Source organism: Lutjanus erythropterus, chromosome 5 (genome assembly GCF_056507025.1).
Source record: "Lutjanus erythropterus isolate fLutEry1 chromosome 5, fLutEry1.hap2, whole genome shotgun sequence".
Lineage (NCBI taxonomy): Eukaryota > Metazoa > Chordata > Actinopteri > Lutjaniformes > Lutjanidae > Lutjanus > Lutjanus erythropterus.
In genome coordinates this window covers 30,790,693-30,816,030 of record NC_139321.1, presented here as the reverse complement: position 1 = coordinate 30,816,030, position 25,338 = coordinate 30,790,693, and the positions used below count along the sequence as shown (strand labels likewise).

The 25,338-nt window shown below is 39.1% G+C and overlaps 1 protein-coding gene across 2 annotated transcripts; it reads left to right on the top strand.

Moving 5' to 3' along the window:
- Nucleotides 1–1,103: 1,103 nt before the first annotated feature.
- On the top strand, nucleotides 1,104–24,133 carry rab11fip5b (RAB11 family interacting protein 5b (class I)). 2 transcript variants are annotated; one of them, XM_084719588.1, is made up of 6 exons: nucleotides 1,104–1,901; nucleotides 7,113–7,642; nucleotides 10,637–11,252; nucleotides 13,527–15,896; nucleotides 18,168–18,303; nucleotides 22,968–24,133. In XM_084719588.1, the coding sequence occupies exons 1-6, from the start codon at nucleotides 1,522–1,524 to the stop codon at nucleotides 23,226–23,228; spliced, it is 4,293 nt and encodes a 1,430-aa protein (XP_084575714.1). In that variant the 5' UTR covers nucleotides 1,104–1,521; the 3' UTR covers nucleotides 23,229–24,133. The 2 variants fall into 2 exon arrangements, with proteins under 2 accessions (XP_084575714.1, XP_084575715.1); XM_084719589.1 differs by lacking the exon at nucleotides 13,527–15,896 and having other exon boundaries at nucleotides 1,105–1,901.
- Nucleotides 24,134–25,338: the final 1,205 nt, after the last annotated feature.

Below are 25,338 nucleotides of genomic sequence, written 5' to 3'. Positions count from 1 at the left end.
TCACCCCCAAATCAAAAATGCATGTTTTCCCTCTCACTTGTAGTGCGATTTATCCATCCAGATTTTTTTTGGTGTGAGTTGCAGAGTTTTAGAGATATCAGCCGTAGAAATGTCCGCCCTCACTACACTCTCCAACATACTGGCACTCGGCTTGTGGTGCTGCAAGTGCCAAAAAATGACATTTGAAAAATTCTAAACCATAGAGTCTTTCCAAAAATTATGACCTGATTGCTCAAGATAATCTGCAGACCTTGTTGTGAGTAGTTTCATGTAGGAATCGCTTTCTTTCAATGGGATAGAACGTAGCTACAATAAATCCTGCTGCAGAGAGACAGTAGACATTGTTGTTGAGTTTTGTTTTCTTGTTTTTTTTTCTGATTCAGGCACCACAATCTGTGTACCATCTAGTCCCATTATACTGGAGAGAAGACAAACATTTCTACACCTGACATCTAAAACACTCTGCATCTCATATGAAAACAGTATAGATGGATTAATGGAAGTACAGGCCAGAGGAGAAGAATATGCATTTTTAATTTTGGGGTGAGCTGTCCCTTTAAGTTAATACAAGTCCACAAAAAGGAGGATAATACACAGAAATGTGTCCATGAGTTAAAGAATGATTGATCGTGCTTTGTTCTGGTACGATTATTTGGGGTAATTTCTTTTAATTACTGGTGTGTGAGATGTTTTCTGTTATAGAAATTTGACTTCAGGTTTTGAAACTTCATATTTAGACGTTTATTTGTACCCAGTAGCTTTATTTTTTGTTTTTGATTGCTCTAACTTATAACTTGGGCTTTGGCTTTTATACTTCCTTGCTTGTTATTATTATTATTTATGTTGGTTTATTTACATTTTATAGCTTATTCTAGGTTGTGTGCATGTGGAAAGACGTTCTTTCTAGAGGTTTTGGTTGTAAAAAAAAAAGAAAATTGGCGTGATGAGTTGCAAAATATGTTCTTCCCACGGAGGGTTCCGCCCAGAAACTTCAGTGTCCGCATTTTTCTGCTGTTTCATAAGGAGCCAGTCTGATTGTCTCTACTCGCATGTCCACTCTTCCAGGATGATACAGCGTGGAGCAGCGTGTGTACACACTGTTATGAGCGTGCGGCTGTGACAGCTTTGATTGGGTGTTTCTCTTTAATGCTGCGGCATCGCTCTGACTGTATGCGGGCCTGCTGCTCTGGAGGAGGGCGGGCCGGGAACAATGAGCGCATTTCGGACAGTAAACTAACCGATGCGACATGAACGCAGCGTGCACGGAGGATTTCAGCTCGGATAACGTGGTTTGCATTGATTGAATATGGAGATGACACGCGTAGCTTCGAGCTGATCTCAGGCCCTGTCGGTCCGCTGTCTGCACGCTGACCTCCGGTAAACCCACCGAGACTTTGAGACATCCTGCAGAGGTGCTTTTGCGCAGCACTGAAACTCAACACAAAGGAGGGGATGATCTCCGAATCAACTGATCAGGAGTGAAACCGCGATCAATAAGGGATACAAAGACAGCGGCTCAAGATGATGTCACTGATCGATCTGGACGATGACCAGCGGTGGGTGCCCACTCATGTGAATGTCACCGTCCTCCGCGCCAGAGGACTGCGAACCAAGGGCAAGCACGGCAGCCGCTACCTCTACACCATCATCCAGGTGGGGAAGGAGAAGTACACCACCGGGCTGGTGGAGAAGGCGGAGGTGCCCGAGTGGCACGAGGAGTGCTGCTTCGAGCTGCTGCCGGGGATCTTGGAGGACGGCGGCCGGAGCGCGTACCCCCCGGGCAGCGGGGACCTGGTGCTCACCGTCATGCACCGGGTGCTGATCGGACTGGACGTGTTCCTCGGTCAAACCATCATCCCTCTGGACAAGATATTTCAGGACGGGATGTGTCCCAGAGACGAGTACGTGCTGTTTTATTGTAATGTCTGCATGATGCCCACACATGAGAGGTGATGGGTCATCTTTTAATGTTTTACTACAATAGGTTGTGGTGAAAGAAATATTCAGATACTAAAGTAAAAGTAGTGGTACCAGAGAGTACAAGTAAAAGTTACAAGTAAAGGTCCTGCATTCATAATCTTACTTATACTTAAAGTACCAAAAGTAAAAGTACTCATTGTGCAGAATGGCCCATGTCAGAATCATTCAAACTATATTATGTCACTGGATTATAATTAGTGATGCAATAGTGTGTGTAAACAGCACCAGTATGACACCTGCACATGAGGCTAACTTAAAATACTGTATTTATAGTACATCATTTATATTTGTATTGCTAATCAGGATCTGTGAAGTAACTGTGGCTGTGTATTGGCAAGAATCTGGTGATAAAAATCACAATACAGGGGTTACAGTTCAATATTGCCATACAGTGTTCAGTATTAATATTTTTTTCACTTGCCTGGCCCAGCAAGTTGGTCAGAAATCAACTTATATAAAGGCAACTTTTACTTTCCCCTGTACAAACTATTTTATTTATTAGCAGTTATCAAATATCAACAATGACCAAAGTCAATTATCAGTTTTAATCTAGAGCTGCAAAGTCAGTAAGAAAAATGTTCATCCCAGCTTTTCAGAGTCCAAGGCAAAGTCTTTAAATATCTTGTGTTATCAGTCCAAAACCCAAAGATATTCAGTTCAGTATGATGCAAGATGGAGAAAAGCAGTAAATCTACACATTTTAGGGGCTGAAAACCGAATTTTCTGTTATTTTTGCTTGAAAAAATACTATATAAATATATAATATAAAAATATAAAATTTGAGCTAAAAAGTTAACTTTTTAATGTAAGCAGAGCAGAAGTAAAAAGTGGCATTAAATGAAAATACTCACGTTAACCTTAAAATTGTACATAAGAGCTTGAGTAAATGTACATAGTTACATTCTGCCACTGAGGACAGGGTTAAGTAGTAAACTTTACAGGACAATGACATGCAACTGTTCACAAAGGGCTTCTTTATTCAAATGATGTAATTTATTCAATAATTTATTATTTTCTCCTCATAGTCCACTAATTATGAGCCATGTGCTTCCACAACCCAAAACACAGCAGCAGCTGATGTCAGTGATCACCTCCCACCAGAGACAAGAGTTCAACAATGAAAAGATGTGTTGCTGCAGGATGACACAGAAAACTGCTAAAGTCTGAACCCTGAGTGCGGACAGGCTCATTAAATCCTGGCCTTCTAGACTGATATCGTTTACAAGGCTGCTCCAGCGGCAGCTCCCACAATGCACTGCAAATCAACAAGATGAGATCCACTGTGGAACAAGTAATGATTTTAGCCAGGAAGCCTCCATCTTCATGCACAGTGGATTTCCACTTATACGGCATTAGATGTATCCTCAAGTACTTTAGCCGCTCCTGCATCCTTCAAAGAAATAAAATCATATTATCTGAATATTGCATGGCTTTGTTAAATACTCGATTCAGATTGGTCAGTTACAGCATTCTAAGGTCTGTTATTTCTGTGTAACAGACCGTTGTTATGAATAACAGACCGTTGTGACTATATGATGAACAGTTAGTCACTATGGATGAATTTATCATCATAGACTCATTTTTAAATAACTAAAATCATTTTTAAATTAATATTTTGTGTCAAATTATTAGTATTCTAAAGAAATTAGCCATGTAGCAGAGTCACTTATCAACTTTTATGTTACCTAGCAACCAACACTACTTTTCACATCTCACTGAGATTGACGATTTTGTAACCGAAACATGCATTGAAACAAAAAATGGAGCAAGAAGAATGACGGGCACAGACGAGTTACAGGTGTTGGTAACAGCTATAGAGAAACTTTACAGAGAAGGATTTTGCGAAATTTAGAACATTGCTAACCTGGGAGATAAAAGAAAGAGAGTGGGATCAGATAGCAGAGAAAGTCTGCACTGTATCAAGCATTCATTGTGTAGTTAGCTGACACTTCCATTAGTTAGCCTACTGTTATCTAACACTACCATTAGCTACAGTTAGCTAACAGTATAGTGAGCTAGTTAGTAAGTTAGAGGTGGAAAAGTGAAAATTTAGACAACTTAGTGGTAATTAAAAGAAAAAGTTAAGGCAGTTTGAAATGGTAGGATGCTTGTGTAATACACGTTTCCCATTTTAAGTAAGCAACATTTAGTACAACATTGATAGGAACTTTTCTTCTCTAACATGTTTTTCCCCCTGAATCAGTCCCTAACCCTAATTGCTATGGTTACCAAACAGTTAAGATAGGATCTGCAAGTTAGTAAGTTTCTGTAATGTGGCCTGTGTTGAATTATGCTGACAGATGTTATTTTGTCCACCCAATTTATATCAGTAAGAGGAGGCTAAATAGTAACACCTCCACAGATGAACAAGTGTATTTAACTTTAATAATATTCACAGCAGCCATTTCTCATTCAGATAAGTTAAACTTCTGGGGTTAAATACAAATTATGCAACTTCAAAGGAGTCATTACAACTTAATCTGTGTCTTATTTAGTGCCGTTACAGAAGGCTCTAATTTCACTTGCATACTGTAACATTAAGTCCTTTTGTTTACTCCAGTCATGTGGCTCTGACTCTTATCTCTTCTTCTTCTTATGAGTATTTGAAGACCTCATTTGTGCCTCAGGTGATGCAACTGGCCTCACCAGTAATATGTGAAATATTTCCACCATCAACACTGGAGAGCAGAATAAAGCAATACAGCACATCTGGCTTTGATTGTGGGTTCTCCTCCCTCTCTGCGCTCACTGAAACTCTGAATTCCTGCTGTTAGTTTTGGCTCTGCAACACTTTCTCTGGGCCACTCAGAGGATCAGGAGGCCGGAGCAGAGGGAGGATTTCATTGGTTGTCTCTTCATACAGTACACTCTTAGAAAACAAAGTGCTAACTAGAACTATAAAGAGTTCTTCGGTTTGTCCTCACAGGAGAACTGTTTTTGGTTCCACTTGGAGCCCTGTAAGATCATTATCTAGAACTGAACATAAATGATTATGCCTAGAATCATATGTGAAGGGTTTCACCCGGAACCCTCATGAGAGGTTCCTCAGAGTACCCCTCCATGGTGTAATGGTTCCACCCAGAACCAACCAAAACCCTCTCTGCGGGTTCTATGCAGAACTGTTCCACCTTCTAAGGGCATTAACAAGAACCTTTTTATATTCCAAGGGTTTTATTTAGAGCCCACCTGAGGTTTCTATCGAGAACCTTTTTATATTCTAAGGGTTTAATCTAGAACACACTCAGGGGGTTCTACCAAGAACCTTTTTATATTCTAAGGATTTCATCTAGAACCCATACAGGGTTTTTCTTTTTTCTTTTTTTTTTTTTTTTTACCAAGAACCAAGAACCCAACTTCAAGAATTTCAATAATCTTTGAAGAAGGCTTTCTTCAAGGGTGCTTTGGATAAAAAGGGTTCTTATTGGAACCCTTGGTCTCACAAAGAACCCTTGACAAACCCTTTCTTCAAGAAAGGGTTCTTCAGAAGCAAATGGTTCTGGGTACAAGCTCAGCCCTTCAGGAAGAACCCGTTTGGAACCTTTATCTCTAAGAGAGCATGTCTTAAACTGCTCATGCACGTTGGTGGGTGGAATTTGGGTTGAGACTTTCTGTTCTGAGGTTTGAAAAACAGTTTGTTGTTAAAGATTTTGAGCACAATGCCCCGAGCAGAACTTCCAGATTATGTAATATGTGGATTGCCAAAAGGAAATCAATGTGTTTTGATGTTGCTTGTTTTGACCCGGGGAATGCCCAGATAACACATGACTTGTGTTTCAAACAGACGGCAGAACACTTCAGACATCCTGCTGTGTATTTATTAAAGCAGGGCTATAAGCGGGGTTGAGAGGGTTACGTTAAAAATGTATTCTGATACAATTACTAATTACCTGTTAAAAAAATGCAGTCAGTAGCCTATTCCAAGTAACACAATATCAAAATAATGTAACTTGATTACTCTCCATTTCTTTTGGATTAGCTCAATATCAAACATGGTGAAATTGTTTAGTCTAATAATAATACTGGCTGTTTAGTTTAATTAATTAATTGTTTGTCCAGTCTTTTCTTTGTTGTGCACAAATGCATGTTTACGTCAATAATTAGGGCACATTTAAATCAACTTTGTTAAGTAATACTAAGCTATTCACATTTCACACTCAAACCTCAAGTAAAAAAACAGTATTTTTACCCACACACCACCCCGGTCACTAGTATCACCACCTACTATCCCAAATATTTTTCAGTAGTAATAGCAATAGTAGTAGACTTGTTCTGTGTAGCTAATGTTAGTTGGTCTGTGAAGATAATATTAACAGTTCAACATTCAAGTCAAATTAAATTTTATTTGTATAGCCCAGTATCGCAAATCACAATGCCTCAGGAAGCTTTGCAATCAGTGTGTGACACCGCATGTCCTGCAGAAGTTGGGGGAGGAGATGGTCGGTGTGGCTGACAGTAGAAGTTGGTCTTTATAGCTAATGTTAGCGGTTGTTCTTGGTAGCTAATATGAGTGGTTGGTCTTTGTAACTAACATTAGTGGAGCAGTAGGTAAGTGTAGACAACCTTAGTATTTGCTCTGTGTAGCTGAAGTTAGCAGCTGCTCTGTGAAGTTAACATTAGTGGTTGTTCTGTGTAGCCAATGTTAGCAGCTGGTTTCACCTGTAAATGTTTCATTATGTTGAGTTTGTGGATGGAGACATTTTCATAGCCAAAGGCAGAACTGTCCCTGTACTGTGACATGGTTCCCCTTTTCTGGTTTAAAGATAAAATAATGTTCAAATTTCCACCCAGTGAAGCAATTTTTCACTCAAGGGCATGTAAATGAACTGTGAGATTAGCTGGTTTCAAAGAGACCAGAGTGGTGTTGTGAAGTTTTGTAATGTGCGCACACTGCACAGTAGTACGTTGTTCTTTATTTTAACATGTATTTTAAAATTGTAATTCTGCTAATCATCCACATTTTTAATAAATGTAACTGTAATCTGATTACATTCTTTGTAACTATAATTGAGTACAGTTACCTTTTTGTGTATCCTAATTACATAATCCCATTACATGTAATTTGTTACTCCCCAAAACTGGGGAGTCAGACTGGAGCGTGGATGTTGACTATCCCATTTCTTTTGTGGCTCCAGATGGTTCAAGTTGAATTCTAAGGCAGGAAGAAAGGAGAAGGAACGTGGTGAGCTTCAGGTGACAGTCCAGTTCACTCGCAACAACATGACAGCCAGCATGTTCGACCTCACCATGAAGGACAAACCTCGCTCTGCTTTCGGCAAGCTCAAGGATCGTGTCACCGGGAGGAAGAGAGGGGACATGGAGTCTTCCTCGGCCATCGTGCCAGGCCGCTACGCCGCCCTGTCAGGATCCCTGGGGCAGCCGTTTGGCGAGGAGGGTGGAGGGCCAGTGGAGCCACCAGATGTAGAGGTAGCAGAGGAAAAGAGGAGCAAGATGAAAGATTTCTTCAAAGGAAAGCTGCGCAAGTCATCTGACACCAGGTCTTGCTCATCGCTGGCTTCAGAGAGCAGTGTGTCCTCCATGGCCAGTGATAACCCTGGCCCTCCGCCCAGTCTGGACCTTCTGTCAGACCCTCCCAGCTCACCCATCTACACCACCAAAGTCAGAGTGGACACCCATTATGGAGAGACAGATTTAGCTAAAAAAGGTAACGTTTGAAATTATTTCTATTTATAAGACACGAAGGTTGGTGGCTGCTGGTTTTGTTTGATAATAAATTACAGTCTCTCAAAGTGTTCTATAGTGGAGGTGAGCCTTGAATTTAGGATCCAATTAGGATCCAAATAAACATAAAGGAATTAAATGAAGCATTAATCTTAAGAGAAAATTAGCAAGAGAACACAGCAAATGCCGTACTGTATTTAATGAACATAAAGTAACTAAACAAGATGGTCTTATCACCTCTACTGTTTACTAGGAAAATCCAAATAAAGGGTTATCACTCCATCTGCACAAAACAAAGGTGCTATGTAGAACCAAAAAGGGTTCTTTGGCTTGTCGCCATAGTAGAACCCTTTTTTTGGTTCTTGGTAGAATCTTTTATAAAGGTTCCACTTGGAACCATTTCAGAGAGTTCTACCTAGAACCTGACATGAAGGGTTAAGGGCCATGCACACCAAGAACTATAACTACAAAAATATTGTTTTAAAAACTGTTTTAATTCAATTAAATTCATCAAGTGGTGGAGTCTGGACCATAACTTTATAGCTGTGGTGTGGTTCTAGTTCTTGGTGTGGATGGCCCATTATACCTAGAACCATCTATGAAAGGTTACACCTAGAGCCCTCCATGAAAGGCTCTACAGAGAACCCTCCAACAGTGTAATGGTTCCGCTCAGTTATATCCATAACCTTTCTACCTTCTAAGAGTGCTAACAAGAACCATTCATATAATACAAGGATATTATCTAGAACACATCCTTTTATATTAGGGTACAAAGAACCCTTGATGAAAAGGTTCTTCAAGGATTTCAACAATCCAATTTCTTCCAAAACTGGTTCTTTGGATCAAAAGGGTTCTTAATGTAGCCCTTAGACAAAGAACCATTCACCAATCCTGTCTCACTCAACTCATCAGAAAGAACCCTTTTGGAACCCTTATTTCTAAGAGTGTACTCACCACAGGTAAGAACCCAGAGATACATGATTTTGAGGGTGATACCAATATCAGGGGTAGAGATTATTCTGTGTTCTAACAATATCTATATTTTTTTCTTTCACATACACGTATCATAAACAAACATTTCATAGGAATCCCTTAAATCTGGATTATCGATTTATTGGTCAATAACAGTTTGATCGATCAAGCAAAATTTAATCAGTCTACTATCAAATATAGAGCTGAAATATAACTAAGATTTTTTTATGCGGGTGCTCAGCATGTTTTCCAATATACAAGTATAAGTGTTTACTATGTTGACCTTTACATCTGTATATGTTTCATGATGCTGTCAGACAATGAGCCTAGCAGCTGGCTGTTGCCTAGCAGCATGTGTTGTACAATGTTCCCCCTGACTGAGAGGAAAAAGCATTTGGTATTGTTTGGTATAAGGAACATTATAAAGTTGTTGTATTTTTTTTAAATAACGCTTATTCAATGAATTCATTGTTCATTTTACCAATGTTCAATTAAGGAAAGTTCTTATAATTTGCGCCTCTAAAGGTTGGACAAAAAGGTGGATTTAACAGTGTCAGTTAAACTACTTTAGAGCTCTGTCAGTAGTGGTTGCTCCTAGCAACAGTGTGTTCAGCTGAAACCAGCTGCTGGTGTCTGAAGAGCTCCTTCTTTATCCTCAGGTTAATTTATCTGTTTGTCTGATGTTTATTTAAAAAGTCCTCATCAGTAGCAAGAGCACTCTCCCTTCAGGTTTGAATGAGTGAGCTACATAAACATGCCGGCTCTCCACTACAATCTGTTGTTACTTATCATCTGACAGCAACTGCTAAACAATAGTAATGTGATGCTCTACTTTGAAAAATTGTATTTAAAGCTTCATTAACTGATATTTTTATACAGTAGATGGATCAAATTACTATATGTAATGTGAAAGGAGTCACTCCTGTTTTGGAGTCTGGAGAGACTTTCAGCTCATTTTTATTAGTTTTACTGCCCACAAATTGGTTCATTCTCAGCACTCTGAATAAAGTCAAGATGAAACAGCATTTTGAGTGTATCTAGCTGTGACGTATTTTGTAGTTAAATGGAGCAGAGCCTCACACTGGGTGGACTCTGACATTGAAAAGTGGGCGTGTCATGACCAAAAGTTCTACTAATGAATGTTAGCTCTGTGGAGCTAGATTGAAGATTGATTGATGGGTGGATGTCATGGTATTATTGGTTGAACACTGGTTGGTTGAAGCCTATGTAACTAAGCACATGTCATATTTTGTTTCACAGGAAGAAAATATGATTATATTTTGATGTATGAACACAAGAATACATTACTAGCATATATTGTCACAATCTGTGCTCCACTACAGATTACTGAATACATGCCTTGAAATGTAATTTGTAATGTATTCCATCAGATTACTCAAGTTGAGTAACATATTGCAAATACTTTTAATTTATTTTGGAACACTTCAAAATTGTCTTGCTGAGCCCTTTTGCTTGGGTCACTGTGAATGTAGTTAACACTTGCCTTTGGGAATGACCTCACTAAGAGACCAGTTTAACCAATTTAAACTAACTGTAATTCAGTTAATCACATTTTTTTCAACACCTGTTTTAAATACTTCTAGTATTCTGAAGTATTCTGAATACTCCACAATCCTGCTAGCTGGTGACCATAGTGGAGCATTTAGAAACTACAGAGCCAGATACAAGAGTTAGTGGAAAACAAAACAAAACTAAAAGTAGTGTGAAAAAAATAGACTTATATTCGTTGAGTAGCCACAAATATAATGTCACTGGATGTGTAAATAGGCGAATGTGTGCTAATATGTTGGCCACAACAACCTAAAAATGAGGTAATGCTTTAAGCCGAAAAGTTTGAAAGAAAGGTGATTGCAAGGACTTGAGTATCGTTCCTCTCAATACAGATTTAAAAACTTTTCTCAGATTTGCCTGTGTTCAGATAAAAAAACATACAAAACATATTTGATTTTTGTTTTCATAACCCAGTTCTTCCTCCTTCCAACAGTGCTCACCAGCCAGCACACCACGAAGGTTCTCACACACAAGCGAGCCTTCAGCGATGAAGCCAGTAAGATCACAACAGCCTTCCCACGACCCAACCTCGCAGTGGAGTCTCTCAAGGGTCAGACCATGACTCAGTCCAAGTCTTCCTTGTGTATAAATGGAAGCCACGTCTACGACTCTGAGCCCTCCACTCCAAAGAGCTTAGGAGCCCACCAATCCAAGCTGGTCCTGCTGGAGAAGTGCTCCCCGCTCTCTCGCTCCCTGCAGAACCTCACCAAGAGAAGTGACGACAAAGGTTCCTTTGCAGAGGGCCGACGCTGGTCCTTTGACAAGACGAAGAAAGAGGAAAAGGAGGAGGAAAAGGAAGCTCAGACATCGTCTTCCTCAGTTCAACAAGCCCAGATGATTGGTCAGACGGGAGGTCAGCCTGCACCAGCAGCGACACCAGGAGTCTCCTCTACTGCTGATTCACCGGGGAAGAAGTTGAGAAAGACGTTATTCTCTGGAGGGAGGAGTGATTCTCTCCCAGCTAAGTCAGACCTGAACCAGGCTGGTTCAACATCTGAGGGGAGGCTCAGAGGCTGGTTTGGCTCCAGTGACTCCCAGAACAAGCCAAGGTGAGTTGGGATAATTTAAAGGTTTACCTCTGTGTAGGGCTGGGCGATATATATATCAATTATATTTGTTATATTCCAGTGTGAATTCATGTGCAATATAGCAGACAACCATATCATCATATTCGAGTTTTCATTCAGCTGAGGGGCAGTTACTTTACTTCAGTCAGCCATAAAGTAAGTCGATCAGCTCAGGTCGCAGTATAATTGTCATTGAAAGGCTCTGTGTTGTGTTTGCTGCCGCAGAAAAGAAATAAAAAAGTCCCTGTTTCTGTAATCTACTACAGCGTCTGGTCCATGACAAGCGAATTTAGCTAGTTAGCAGCTACAAGTAATTGTGATTTTCTTTTTTGTTGTTGTGGTTTTCTTAAATGAGAAAATGCCATCAATCATCGGATCGCGTTTGCTACGCCACCTGCAGCCTCCAGTAAGTATCTGGAAAAACCTCCAGTTTTAGGCTGTTTAAATTGTCTTTAGCCTGACTTGTAGCGGCTAACTAGCTAACTCACTTTAACAACAAATTCCTCTAACCTCCGTCACTTAAGTTACCCACAAGTCCACCTTCCCTAAAGGGGAAGGCTCAGCCGCTAACACACAAGTGAAGGGAATGTGTAATTCAAGTCCATTATTTAAGCAAGCATACTAATACCCCATGTTGAAAATACTTCACTACCAGTAAAAGTTCTGGAGTGGGTTGCATCAAGTGGTCTTTACTAAACTTGGTCGTTAGTCATTCTTAGTTAAGACCAGAATGGACTTCACAGCTTTTGCACCAACCAGGCTTAAGCCTAGTCATAACTACTCCTGGTCTTAGCAATGCATGTTCATGTGAATGCCCACAAGACTATGGCTGTTGCCTAGCAGCATGTGTTGCTAGGATACATTGTTGACAATATTCCACTGTCTTGCTGATTTGTAGCTAATCATTTCTAATATCTGACTGAATAATAATCTGAATAATAGGCACTCAACTTGGAGAGAAATAAAGCACATAAATGGCTGTTCAGATAAAATAGATGGACAGATGTTAGTGAGCACACTCCCTTAAAAAATATGCAATTTCTCATAATTAACTTACAGTAGGGAAGGTATCTGTGACTAGAGGCTGTTTTCTTGTATTAATCAGGCTAGATTCTGACTTTATGCCTGCTTCTGACTTGGGGAAAAGATTTATACCTGGTAGCAAGAAGAAGGCTTATGCCCAGATGGCGCAACCTTCCCAACTATTAGGTTAGATTTAGAATGCTAAGTAAGACCGACTTAGCTTAAGACTAGACCTAAGTCTTGTTGGTGCAGCCGGCCCCAGCAAGTTTTACTGAAAATGTCAAAAGTAAATGTAGCATTACTCATTGTACAGTAAAATGCTCCCTGTCAGTACTTTACTATTATATCAGATGTTGTAAGAATTATTGCTGCATTAATATGTATGTTGCATTTTACTGCTGTAGATGTTTAAGGTTGAGCTCCTTTTAGTTACTTTGTATCCTGTTGGGTAGTTCAGTCTACAGAAATGCACCATATTCTATAAACTCATCATATGATTGCACTATTTGAGAATTTACAGTATACTTTAGAGAAAATATGGCTATTGAGATATATATCATATATCGCAGACTAGCCTAAAAATAACAATATATTATTTTTAAGCCATATTGCCCAGCCCTCCCTCTGTGCTCCACAGTGTTTGATGAATGTACTTTCTATCCAGGCACAACAACAGGCACATGGGAGGCCTGAGTTCAGTGTTTGCTCTGCTCCCTGCTCATTTAAAAATGGAATTACTTTTCTCCATTTTACAAGCATGCTGTATCATTATCTCACGCTATATTTTCCACAGATAGCACTCCAGCATTTCCATTGTCTTTACCAGTGTGTGTCCACATGTCTCTGTCAAAGATGCACCATCACTGTGGTTTAGAAAAGTGCTGTCTCCAAAGGATGTGCAGTAAATCATTCCATGTTGATATGAGCTCACCCAGCAGAATAGCTGCCAGCACAGATGGTTGAATGGCCTTGAGTGGCTACAATGCATTATTTATTTTTGCTTGATTATTTTGCAAATGTGCTTCGCTTCTTTGATTAAATTTGTGTTCCCGTTTTCATAAGTCTTTCATTTGACCAGTTTTGTATCTACTGATATTAGTCAAGCTTTCCAGGTAACAGAAACAGAACTATCTTGGTTGTCTTCTCTGTTTGTGTAAGAAAGATGTTCCCCGTTTGGTGATCTGGCACATCATTAACTAAAGCTAAGCTATTGTGCCCTATTTCCCTCTACAGGCTGGAAGTTTCTCCTAAGGTAGAAAGCAGCTCAGACGTACCCCCTCCCCTCCCTCCTCGCTCCCCTGTACCCCCCCAGTGCTCCTCCCCCTCCGGTCATGTCTCACCTGATGACTACAACCCATTCAGCCCCTCTCCCTCTCCCGTCTCCACCCCCATCTCCCCTTCCAACCCTTTCCCTTCACGTATGCAACGCAACCCCTTTTTTGAGGATCTCATAGCTGAAGAGTTGCAGAGGTCCCCCCCTCTGGCGCCTTGTTCCCCCTTTCATTACACCACTCTGCCCTGCACCCCCAGCCCTGCTCATGATGCTAACACTACAAACATGGCTTCCATAAAGCGGGAGCGCCCCCGGCCTGTAGCTAGACAGATATCACTCCCTGCATTACTACCAAAAGCAGCCACACCTAGCTCCCCTAACCACTCCGCCCCTTGCTCCATGTCAGAGAGCGCAGCAGAATTGGACGACTCGTTTGATGCCTTTGCCTCCAGCAGGCTCAATTCACCTAAAGGGAGTCTTCCTCAGAGACAGCCGAGGACCAGTCCAACTCCATCTCACAGGCACAGCTATCATGACCAAGAGCTGCAAACGTGTGAAGAGGAGCCTCCACCTCTGCCTCCGAGGAGACTTTTAAGAAATTCTGTGAACGAGATTTACTCTGACGGCTGGTTGCACAGGGGTCAAGAGCTAGCTGTCCACAAGGAAGCCTACCTCCTCTCGCAGACCGGCGTGGCCTCACTGCAACGTGGCAGAGAAGGAGAATGCAAAAGAAACAGCGTATCTCCAGACCCTCACACGAGCAGCGAGACCTCTGACTCCCTCAGTGTTAACTCTCAGCCATATACAAATATCACTTCGCCGGGATTCGTGTGCGAAGAAAAGCTCAAAAAGTTCAAATATGAACCTTTGGAAGATGATACCGACTGCTGGGGAGGGATGTTATTTGAGCAGGACTTATATGGACGCATTTGTAGAGGAAACTATGGACAACCCAAAGTGAACAGTCATTGTTTGTCTGTGAACTCTGAAGAAACGTCCAGAAATAAGATCACATCCATAAACTCAGGACCTAAAATGCTTCTTGATAGTGAGATTTCTGTTGAAGACCTTTTGGGGTTTTCTTCTACTACCTTAAAAGCAGATACAAAGGTGCTAGACATTAAAACCACACTGGTAGAGGAGACAGAGGAATCTAATCCACCTGAAAGTCCATGCATCAACAACAATGTGTCTTTCTCACTAACATTAGGAGATCTGAACATGAATGTGAACAATTCAGACTTCAGTTTTATTGATTCGGATGGCTCTTCCCAGTCAGAAGTAATCGATATCCTCAAAGGCACTAATAGTTGTGGTGGGGCTTTTCAGCAACAGTCACAAGAGACAGCGACCTCACCTCAGGATGTGTTCACTTTGAGGGACACCTACATACCTGAGATGAACTCTTCCTTTGAAATAACCTCAAACAAACTTTGCAAAGTCTCTCCAGTTTGCCAAGACAATTGCCAAGATAGTCAATGTGAACTGAAAAATGAGGCACTACATGGTAACTCCAGGGTAAACACCAGAGAAATGGCTGCATTGTTGCCACAAAATCAACCTGATCTTGAATCCAGGGCAGATATAACAAGAAGTGTTGATGATAATGGAAACCTACAAGGTGAAATAGGCACTCCTAACCAGAAGGAGCCATTTTCTGGGGTTGTTAGTGCGCGTTTTAGACCGAAAGGAGTGTCCCGACAAAACAGCAATGGAAGCCCAAACGCTCAAAGCAAGAGTGGAGACAGAGAGTTTGAACAGCTGTTGTCCCTTGTTCAAAATATTTCAGGAGTCAGCGAAGGACCGCTGTCATACCAGCCCACCAAATCAGCTCTCTCAACCTTATTGGCATTCAATAAACAGACAGATTTGCAAGGACATAGCACCAACAAAGACCAAATATCAACATCACAAAAGTCTTGGGAAGACAACACGACATCTCCTCTTATAGGAAACTCCTCTGACATCAGTTTCGAAGACCTTCATGCAAAAGTAGCACCCATCTCCAGAACCCCTTCAAAGTCAAAGATTGGCCAATCTTTGCAGGAGCCTGAACCCTCCTCTTGTCCCTCTAACCCTTCTGCACTCTCCCTGTCAGCTGATGCACAGGCTACGCTCCACCCTACCCCTTTCTGTTGCCCCTCCATACCTCCCTCAAGCGTGGGGCCAGGTGCTGGAGCCAGCACTACTCTGACTGTGGCCCCCTACACCTCCTCCTCCTCTTCCTACTCTACCACCTCCACCACTGACCAGCCCCTGGTCGATGCACAGCACTCACTTTTGCCTGAGGAGACACAGCCAGCTAGCAATCTGCCCCATCAGGAGAGCAGGTGAGAATCCGCACACTAGGATATGACATATGTAGACTGGAATAACAGATAAGATTTCCACATACAATACAAAATACGTAATGGTATTTTTCCTTTTTGTTGCTCTGGTTGCTTTGTTTTCTGTTGGCCTGGCCTGTTTGATGCTGAATGCATTTTTAAGTTCTGTCTTTTTCATCATCCAAAGTGGTTGGATGATACCTGCTGCACTGTTCTTGGCTTTGCTTCACATTTATGTTTTTCATCTCATTATTCAGTTACTTGTTGGCTATCGTAATTTTGTTTTTCTTACTCTTTGTTAGCTATTTTCGCTGCTGCTGCTTTGGCCACCTGATAAATTCTGTCCAGACAGAAGTACAAAGTGAAAGCTACAGTGGTGGCAATTCCAGAATTCCAGATTCCACCATGCAATTATTAAAACAGTACTTGATAACTTTTTTGATACTATGGAAAAAAGAAGAAACACTCCTAGGTACACAAAATACAATTACATAAATATTGTGTAATTTTTTTTCTTCCTTTTTTAAAACTTAACAACCTGCACGCAGTGCTGGTACAGAAAATAGTCACTGAACACCTATTTTTCTGTGCTGCAAGCCAAATTTCAGACAGAGGAAAAAAGGATTGAACTGAACTGAAGGTCTGAATGAGCACTTAGATCATTTCAGTGCAGATTGTTGTATTGTTTTGATGTGCTATCAAAAAAGTATTAAAGTATTAAAAACTTATTTTTATTGTAGGGGTATGTATATTCCTAGAACAAAATGGCAATATTTTATATGTTATGTAAACTCAGTAAAAGTGTAGTGACAAAAAAAGAAAAAACTCCAGATTTAACATTTGTTAGTCTTGAGCCCAACTCAAACTTTTGAAAAAAGTTTTGCCAACTATAATGTTTTGTTGCGATAATTAACTCTTCCTCTTTCGATAAACTTAAGTATTGTAATTTTAGAACCAAAAAAACAAAAAACATTCAGTAAACTCATTGCAGTGAAAGTCAATAATGGTTAATATTGTCATTTAAAAACCTTTGATTTTCAGGCATCTAAATAATTACAAAAAAGTTCTACAGCTAACAATTTTTGAAATACGTTTTTGACCTAAAGATTCAGGTTTATCTAAAGAAAAGGAGTATATTATCTCAACAAAAGATTATAGGTCAGCATAACTGTTTTTAGTTCATTTTTGAGTTGGGCTCAAAACTAAAAAATCTGTGGCTGTAAGTTGCCTTTGAAATCTTTTCTTTACAGCAAGGACAGCCAGTCGGGTTAAATGATTAAAAGAATAAATAAAAAGGATATTTATTGTATCACAGCTGTTCAGGGGACCCAAGAAATTCGTGGCAAACCTGTTTTTATACCTAGGACACAAATAATTAATGTTTCTTTTCAATTATGCACAGTCTACTATGTTTACGGCAGATACAGAAGAGAAACTTCAGTGTGCTTTCATATGTTTGTTGGCTTGGAAACAAACATACAATGGACCACTGTCACTGTTACTCAGCCTTTTAATTATCCCCTTTTAGAGCGTATTAATAATAAAAGCAACAACAAGAAAAATGAACGTGTTATCTTAGAAACTTTGCTTTCTGCTGTGATCACAAAGTAGCTATAATTTGAATTTTAGCTTTTATTTTCTGTCTCTAAACATTTGCTTGCCTCCCTTGTTGTTGTGGTTTAATCACCTCTCCAGAAGCAAGAGAATCTCTGCACTCACATTTTAGCAAATATCTTGTTTAAAGGTCCAGTGTGTAAGATTTACAGAGATTTGTTGTCAGAATATGGCAGAAATTCAATATACTATGTATGTGTATGTTTCCATTAGTATATAATCACTTGAAAATAAGAATCACTGTGTTTTTGTTATCTTAGAATGAGCCATTTATATCAGCAGTGGATGCGGGTCCTGTTCCAATGTGTTTCTACAGTAGAAACTGGCTCTAGATACGGCATTTCATGTTTTTCACAGCCACAGTTGGTTCTTCTACATACTAGGAAGGGGAGGGTGAGGCGATATGTTTGCAATTTGCAAGCTCACCACTAGACTCCACTGAATCCTCCACACTGGCCCTTTAAATTTCTGATCTGCTTTGATAGATTGAGCTTTTGTCAGGAAGTGTGAGTGAAGTTCAGTTATAGCTGCTTAATGAGCTGAAATACAGTAACTTACCATCGTTTGAACGTATATAATTTGTCATTTAGAAACAGATATGACAGCTAACACACAGTGTACCTGTGATGAAATACTGGTGCTGACCTCTTTACTTCACAGACCTCATCCAGTAAAGCCATTAACCTCCAGCCAAACAGAGAAGAAGGAGAGTCGTTCAGTTCTGGAGAAGCTGAAATCGACCATCCACCCTGGACGCTCCGCCCAACAGGTTGTAGTTGAACCTGAGAAGACTCAGGTACTGTGCAAGTAAAACACAACTCTACACCTTTATGAGCCCTTTATAACCTTCCATATTCCTCTATATAATATATATGCAGAAGAACAGGAGATTTTTTTAACTTTACACAAATATCGTGGTTTGCCTAATCCTAGTAGTGTGGCTAAAATAAACATATTCAGGTCTTTGTCATATTTCCAACTTCAGCTGGAAATATACTTGCTGTTTGACCACGCATTTACTCCAGCATCACTCCAAAGGGATGCATAATTAGAAGCAAGTACAACTACTCTATCATCAAGTGTCTAAAAAGACACTCCAATTACATGTAACTGAGGTATTACCCACATTCTGGTTCAGCTACATTTACTGTAGTTTAAGTTAAACTACATACACTTTCCAGTAGTATGATGCTGTCATGAAGTAAATGATTCAGAATAGAAAAACAGTAGCAGTGGAATATAAGTGAGTACATCTGCTCAAGTACTGTAATTAAAGGAACAGTTCACCCCAAATTCAGAGATCCATATGTTTCTTCTTACCTGTAGTGCTATTTATCCATCTAGATAGTTTTGGCTTGTTTTGTTTTGGATAGCTGTCTCTATCAAATAAAGGCACAACCCCCCCAAAAAATGTCTCTTTCCAAAAATCAGGACCTTGTTAAGATAGATAATCCAGAGACCTTGTGTTTCTAGTAGGAAGAAAGTAATTCCAGTAGATCCTAACATAGTATTGGTGGATTCTACTGAAGAAAGACAATAGTTTCTACATTAAACTGTTCACAACAAGATCTGCATGCAGATGCATTTTTTTATGCTTTGAGCACCACAAGCTCAGTGCCATTCAGTCCCACTGTATTGTAGAGAGGACAGACATCTCTATAACCAATATCTCAAAAAACTCTGCAACTCACACACACAAAAAAAAACAAGATGGATAAATAGCACTTCAGTCTAAAAGGAAAATATGCATTTTTTATTTTATTGTGAGCTATCCCTTTAAATACAAATTTATTAGCATTTTCTTATTCATGCCACTTTATAGTTCTACTGCACTACATTTATCTGAAAGCTTTATTTACTAACTACTTTACACATGAAAACATATTGATATATATGTGAAATGCAAAGATGAGTCTCCTTTAATTTATTATGCCTCTGTGGTGGTGGTCAAAGGCATTATGTTTTTGGGTTGTCCATCCATCTCACTCTTGGTGAACATGAACGCCTTGAGGGGAATTTCCTGGCGCAAACATCCACTTGGACTCAAGGATGAACTGATAAGATTTTAGTGGCCAGATCATGTTGACCTCGCAAAAAACACACATAACTCCGGAATTCATACAATAATTGTGTCAAAATTTCACAGAAATAATTAACAGGATAAAGTGATGAGGTGATGACATTTTCTATCCTAAAGGTCAAAGGTCACCATCACTGTGACATCATAAAGTTCTCCATCAGTCCTCTGTGCTCCTCTGTAAAAATAGTCACTAAGTGAAGTGACCATGTGTGAAGAACAAATTCCATAAAAGCCACAGAGACTCAAACATTTGTTAATGCTGAGCTGCAGGAATTAAGAATACATCCTGCAGTAATTCATGCAATAAATCATGACATCTCATGCATTAGTTAAGTATTACTTAAACCCCAGACCTTCCGCAAGGAGATTGACTATCTCTTTATGGTTATTCTTTATGCTTGCATCAGGTTGGATTCTCTTTAAAATCAGATGAAACAATATATATTTCCATTTTCCAGGCCAAGATTTTTATTTAGATAATTATCGTTAACGTTATATTTCATGCTCATTAAGGTGAGAACACCTCTGCTTTTGTTCATGTTCATGATTTTGGCCTCCAAAATCAACAAAATATTAAAATTCCTTGTAGTAGCTTTAAGTATATGATTTGTATCCTTATTTTACTTCTGAATGCTTCCTCTGCCACTGCATGAAAGTACACAGCTGCTACCTACCAGCTCCCTGTTAGACTGAAGTTAGTTTCAACACTGGGGAGAGAAATGCTGATCCCATGCCTTCTCTCAAGTGTGACATAATTTTTTGGCCCAGTTAAGAGTTTCAGGTTCTAAAACTGCTCTCCTAGTCTTCCCTTGCAACACTTTGAAGGGAGTAAGGTGATATGGCTGAATTATAATGGTAGAAAGGAATTTCCTTAGGCTGTCACCATCAATTAATCAAGTGGAGAGTTATTTTCTACCTTTAACTATTTCGTAGATCACTATCAACTGCTTTACGTATTACGTATTTCTACAATAGTAATTGTTAAGGTGAATTTAGATATTTTAATAACTACCACGTGTCATTTCTGGTTATATTATAGTGTGACCTGACAACGACTGAGCCAAGAAAATTGTGTGTTACAGTCATTATTGTATTTGAGTCAGTGTGCAGACTGCCATTACCATTCATTATGTCACCTATCAACAATCACAGTCAATTTTCAAAATGTACCCATAATGCTGTGTGAGTCTCAATGTGTGCAAACAGCGGAAGAATTAAGTTATTAACATGTCATACTAAATTACAGAAAGCCATTAGGTACACAGACTATTTAATGCTTCCATGAGCATTTATTAACACCAGCAGTGGGGTTCATAAATTCACTGCGGGAGAAGAACTGTTGTGATGACTTCATTGTTTCCACTGACTCACTTCATTTTTCACCATCTGTACCACAATGCATCATATCAGCCATTTAATATTGTAATAAGCAGTCATTTTAATCACAATTTCTCATTTAAAGGAATATTTTTGACACTTTGCAAAACGCACCTACTCACTTTCTGGCCAAGACTTTGATAAGAAAATTGATACCACTCTCATATGTCCATGTTTAGGACATAAACACATAGACACTGCATTGACTGCTCCAGCCCATTGCCTGTTATGTTAACGTGGCTGCCATATTGGACCAGGCAAGACTGTCCTATGAACAAATACATACATGTATATGGGGGAACTGCCATTTTTCTCAATAAAAAGCACTAAATGTTGACATTTCTCAAACAATTTCAGTTTTCAGTTTCAGAGACTTTGTTTCCTCAATTCTGGTGACTTTTAAAGAATGAAAATAACAATACAATAAGTACACTGCAACTTTTAATCTTACTTTTAATTCTCAGGTAAGAACTTGCATAAATCTCTGGTATTATCTAATATTCTTTCATTTATTTTTTACCCCACCCCTAAAAAAAAAAAAAACTGACGCAAAAGACTTTACAAAATGCATGCCCCTTTCCTTTAAAAAGTACCTAAAGAAACGTGAATTCTTCATTGTAGGAAGTCTGGTTTGGTGTAGCTGTGTTGCTGTTCTTGTGCAAACAGTAAACTTGAGTCATATAGGGCATATGCAGGTTTGCAGTGCCAGAAACAGGTTTTAACAATAAAAAGGGAAAAAATGTGTGAAAATTTGTCATAAATTGGTAGAAATACAGAAGGATTGTGAAGGAGGGAAAGGGAGAGAGAAATAAAAAACAGGATTGTCCTGGGAAAAATGGTACGGTTGGCAAGTATGTGCATAGATTATGAAAACTCAATATTAGAACGACTCATTGAATACAGTTGAAAAATTTTAAAACATTATAGTTCTTATTATCTAGAAAAACTACCACATTCACTTGGACTGTTGAAATGTTGACATACAGTGTGATCTAAAGATAATTGTGACAATATAAATTTTTATGATTGAAGGTTCAGTGTCTAAGATTCATGGGACTCTATTGGCAGAATATGACACAAATAGAATATAATACTCATAAATATGTTTTTATTGGTATATAATCACCTGAAAATAAGAATTGTGTTTTCATTACCCTGGAGTGAGCCCAATATCTGCACAGGCACAGGGCCTCTTCCATGTTGCACCACCATATTTCTACAGTTGCCCACAATGGACAAACCAAACACTGGCTCTTGATATGGCCTCTATAGGTCCTCCTACATGCTTGGAAGGGGATGGTGAGATGAGGTGTTTGCAATCTGAAAGCTCACTGCTAGATGTCACTAAATCCTGCACACTGATCTTTTACATAATACAGCTAACTGACAAATATGTTTCTATAATATGTAGTTAACTAGTTTGCTATTATGAATATGTACCACACAGTTATTTAGCCAGTTAGCTCGCTTACATTACCACACAAGCCTTTTTTTTTTTTTTGAAGAACAGGCCAATCTAACTTTGCTAATGATATGTTGGATTCATGATAATATGTATTTTCAGACATATTTTAATTAAAAAAAAAAAAAAAAACTTTTTAAACAGTAATTTGGTGGACCCTTTGCAGTAACTCTGAGAGCCCCCTAGGGGTCGCAACCCCCTGTTGAAGACCCAGGATGTGGCCTGTAGATACAAAAACTGACAACCTTTCAATTGATCCAGGTTTCCCTCTGCTTCCAGTTGGTATGCTAAGTTAAGCTAAATGTCTCCCAGCTGTAACGTCATATTGAACAGACAGATATGAGAGTGGTACCAATCTTGAAAAAAGTTTACAAAAGCACACACATCCAATCATGATAAATATGAGGTGCTGGACAGAAGTGCATGTCAAAAAAAGGACAAATAAAGTCTGCACTTTATCTAATGCTCTCAACATTTATTCCTATTCTAACATGTATATACTATGTGGTATCAATCTTCATTCCCATTCTGTCTCTGGCAGGAGGTGACAGTGGACCACACGGCTCAGTACCAACACCTGACCAACATGGAGCTGATCTCCCTGCTGCTGCAGCAGGAGATGGACATGCAGAAGCAGCAGGTGGCCTCCGAGCAGCAGGGGGCGCAGCTGCACAAATGTGAGGCGGAGCTGAAAAAGGTCAAGTTACAGGTCCGAGACCTGGAGGACTACATCGATAATCTTTTACTGCGGATCATGGAGCAGACACCCACACTGCTGCAAGTGCGCAGCCGGCACAAGTGACGACAGTGTTAGTGTGTGTTTGGTGTATTGCACATGTATGATCCTCTAGGATACTGTTTCCTTCAGATCAGAAAACACAGGGTTGTTATTCAAGAGTGGGAATCACTGTTCTAGAGTTGGTCAAACAAATACTCCACAGAATCTGATCTCACAATCATCCAGGTCTTCTCACTGCTAATACTGCCTTGTTGATGTAGACACGATATTACCCAAGATGCATGCTGGTTACTATCTCAATTTGGCACGAAGAGAAAACAGAACAAAGCACTACAGTATGTGAAAAAGCTTCTATCAGAGCGGTTGCAAATGATTATTTTACCCATGCTTACTAGAATAATTTAAGGTAGTCAGCTGTTGTCAATTTAAAATTTAAACTCACTGCTTTCACACATGCATAAAATCAAATACAGGTGAGAGAAGAGTGCATTTAATGTGCTCTTCATGGATTAAAAGCGTTCTCTCTGGCAAAATATGATGTTAACTCAAGAAACCTTAAAATTGCAGCTGTCAAACTAAAAAAAAAATTTTGACAAACGATTTTCATCTCAAACTTTTAAGAAATACCAACTGCTTAAAGGTTAACTTGATTTAATTACATATTTTCAGAAAGACTTTAAGAAATGCTAGAAAAAATAGCATCACATCATAAACTGCTGCGCTGCAATGTGAATAATATAAAGAGATGTTTCTGCGTTAACAGTGTATTATAAACAAAAAAATGTTCATGTTTGTGCCCAAAAAGACTTAAGAGGAAGAAGACTTAATGTTTGCATTTTGTGTCTTTCTTTGTCTTGTTTTTCATGTTTACAAAATACTGAGATCATTAAATTTTTATTTCTTGTTACAGACTACAACAAGAATGTTGTATATATGTTTAGGTTTTGTTCTCCATTTTTGCTTCTTTTTTTTTTTGTTGAAATAGCAACATTTCACTGTAGAATTAACACAGCATCAATGCAGTAAATAAGAGTATTATAAGTTATTTCTATAAAATACTTTTGTCATGATAATATATTCTCTAATATCACTCTGGTACCATTGTAGCTACTTGCAATGCTTTACAATGACCGCAGTACTGTACTGTAATTAAATAAAGTGCACATGAATCAAAGTTTTGTTGTTGCTTTGTCACTGATCATCAGACCTTAGTAAGACTGCGAAGACAAATCCATGACTCCCAACATACTGTATGTACAGTATACTGACTTCTCTCCACTAGAGGGCGCTGCTTACTACACAGTTTGGATGGAAACCTGCTGGTTCAGCATGCACCTGCAAATTCACTGACAAGAGATTTTAATCTCACTCCACAGCTGATTCATATCTGATTTATTAGAGCTAGTACTGTTGTAAACTATCTGTCCTGCATTAATAACAACTTTACTTTGTGGCTCTCTTAGCATTGATTTCAGATGAAATGCTGATTTACACTCATTTCTTCTCTATAGTGAAACAGAACATCACAGCCATGTTTTTAGTTTATAAACCTAGGAGATTTGATCAATTTCCTGTTCTTGTTTAGACTGTGTCATCTGAAAACTCTCAGATAAAGGTCAAGCAGCAGCATCACAGCTTTCAAATTAGTGGTAAAGATGTAAGAGAAGTGGTCTCCAGAAGCATTCACTATCTAAGTAAAAATAGCGCTACTGTTGTAGTCCTCCATTATGAGTAAAAATTCAGCATTTAAAGTCTCACGTAACTGTATTATCTGCAAAATATTCTTAACAGTACTAATTGTGCAGCAGAATGTCTGTGACAGTGTGATAGTATTATATTTCTGTGAGGACTCCACAGTTATAATATAATTGAAATTGCCTCTGTTGTGTGTAGTGATGTAGAATTATAATTATGAAAGGCACCCTTCACCCATCTCAGCCCCCTTAAGTAGAAATCTTCACAATTATTGTTCATTGAAGTATTTGTCCAAGTTAGGACTGCAGGAGTAAATACATTGCAATGATCAAAGATAAATTAAGTACTATCAGTATCGGGGAAAAAAGACGAGAGATGAGATCATGAGATAAATGAATAAAAATAAAACTTAAAAAATGTGTGATTGTCAAAAATCCACTTTTTTGCCTCTTGGTGATATGATTTCTTGAAATTTAAA